The sequence below is a fragment of the Meleagris gallopavo genome, unplaced genomic scaffold (genome assembly GCF_000146605.3).
Source record: "Meleagris gallopavo isolate NT-WF06-2002-E0010 breed Aviagen turkey brand Nicholas breeding stock unplaced genomic scaffold, Turkey_5.1 ChrUn_random_7180001856949, whole genome shotgun sequence".
NCBI lineage: Eukaryota > Metazoa > Chordata > Aves > Galliformes > Phasianidae > Meleagris > Meleagris gallopavo.
The window spans coordinates 1-1,242 of record NW_011123050.1 but is presented as its reverse complement, the minus strand read 5'-3'; the positions used below and the strand labels follow the sequence as shown (position 1 = coordinate 1,242).

Here is a 1,242-nt window from a genome sequence, read left to right as displayed (position 1 = left end):
GCCCACCGCCGACGCGCTCACCTTCGAGCTGTTCTGGAGGCCGGAGCAGGACCAGTTCTCCCAGGCTGCCAAGGTGAGCGTGGCGTCTGACCCCCCAGGGGCTGCGCTGCCCTTTTTGGGGCGGGGGTCCCAACGGCCTCCCATCTCCCTGCAGATCGCAGAGCTGGAGAAGCGCCTGGCGCAGCTGGAGGCCATGGTGCGCTGTGAGCCCGACAGCCAGGTGTGGGGATGGCTCCTCCCTGCCCCTCCTGCCCCTCTCCCGTCTCTCTTCCCTGCCCCTCCTGCTCTCCTCTCCTCCCACTCCCCTCCTGCCCCCTTCCCCATTATGCCCCCCACCTTCCCACCCCCTCGCCCCACTGATGTGCATTTCCTTCCTGCAGAACCCTCTGCTGGTTGGGCTGAAGGGCACCAGCCTCGTGGTGAGTCCCGCTCTCCAATGACGTTGGAGGGGGGGCGGCGCTGGGTGCTGCTGAGCTGGGTGGTGCTGGGGGGCACCGCCTCACCCCATGGCTGTGGGGAGCACCTGACCCCCCTTCCCCCCCAAACTCTCCATCTCCAGGAGACCGTGCAGATCCTGCAGGCCAAGGTGAACATCCTGGATGCAGCTGTGCTGGACCAAGTGGAGGCCCGGCTGCAGGTGGGGAGAAGAGGGGGAGGTCGGGGGGGGCCACGGGGCTGGTGCCAGCAGTGAGGGGGTGGGGGGTCACTGCGTGGTTTGGGGTCCCATCTGCTGCCCCCCCACAGAGCGTCCTGGGGAAGGTGAATGAAATCGCCAAGCACAAAGCGATCGTGCAGGACGCCGACACACAGAGCAAGGTGAGAGCAGTGGGGAGAGCCCCCAGAGCAAACCCCAGTGTGGGGAGGGGGTGCAGCCCCCGTGCAGACAGCGCTGACCCCCCGTCTCCTCCTGTCATCTCCTCCCGGCCCAGATCCACCAGGTCTATGAGATGATGCAGCGCTGGGACCACATGGCCAGCAGTCTGCCCGACGTGGTGCAGCGGCTGCTGACCCTCCGGGACCTACATGAGCAGGGTGAGGGGCTGCGGGAGTCCTGGGGGCAGACACTGGGGCGGGGATGGGGGGGCTGTGCCTGTCCCTAACGCTGAGCTTTTCCCCCCAGCCTCGCGGTTCGTGCAGGTGCTGGTGCACCTGGACACCACGCAGCAGGAGGTGGCTGCCGCTCTGAAGGACAACACTGTGCTGCTGGCAGAGGTGGGTCCTAGTGGGGGGCTTGGGGGGTTT

At 67.3% G+C, this 1,242-nt stretch overlaps 1 protein-coding gene across 1 annotated transcript; it reads left to right on the top strand.

Moving 5' to 3' along the window:
* Positions 1 to 6: 6 nt before the first annotated feature.
* Positions 7 to 1,229, top strand: LOC104915875 (dynactin subunit 2-like; the record flags this gene model as incomplete). The annotated part of the gene is made up of 7 exons (XM_010726826.2): positions 7 to 73; positions 155 to 220; positions 381 to 419; positions 560 to 637; positions 745 to 816; positions 930 to 1,032; positions 1,121 to 1,229. Coding segments are annotated over exons 2-7 (428 nt in total), but the record flags the coding sequence as incomplete, so codon positions are not given.
* Positions 1,230 to 1,242: the final 13 nt, after the last annotated feature.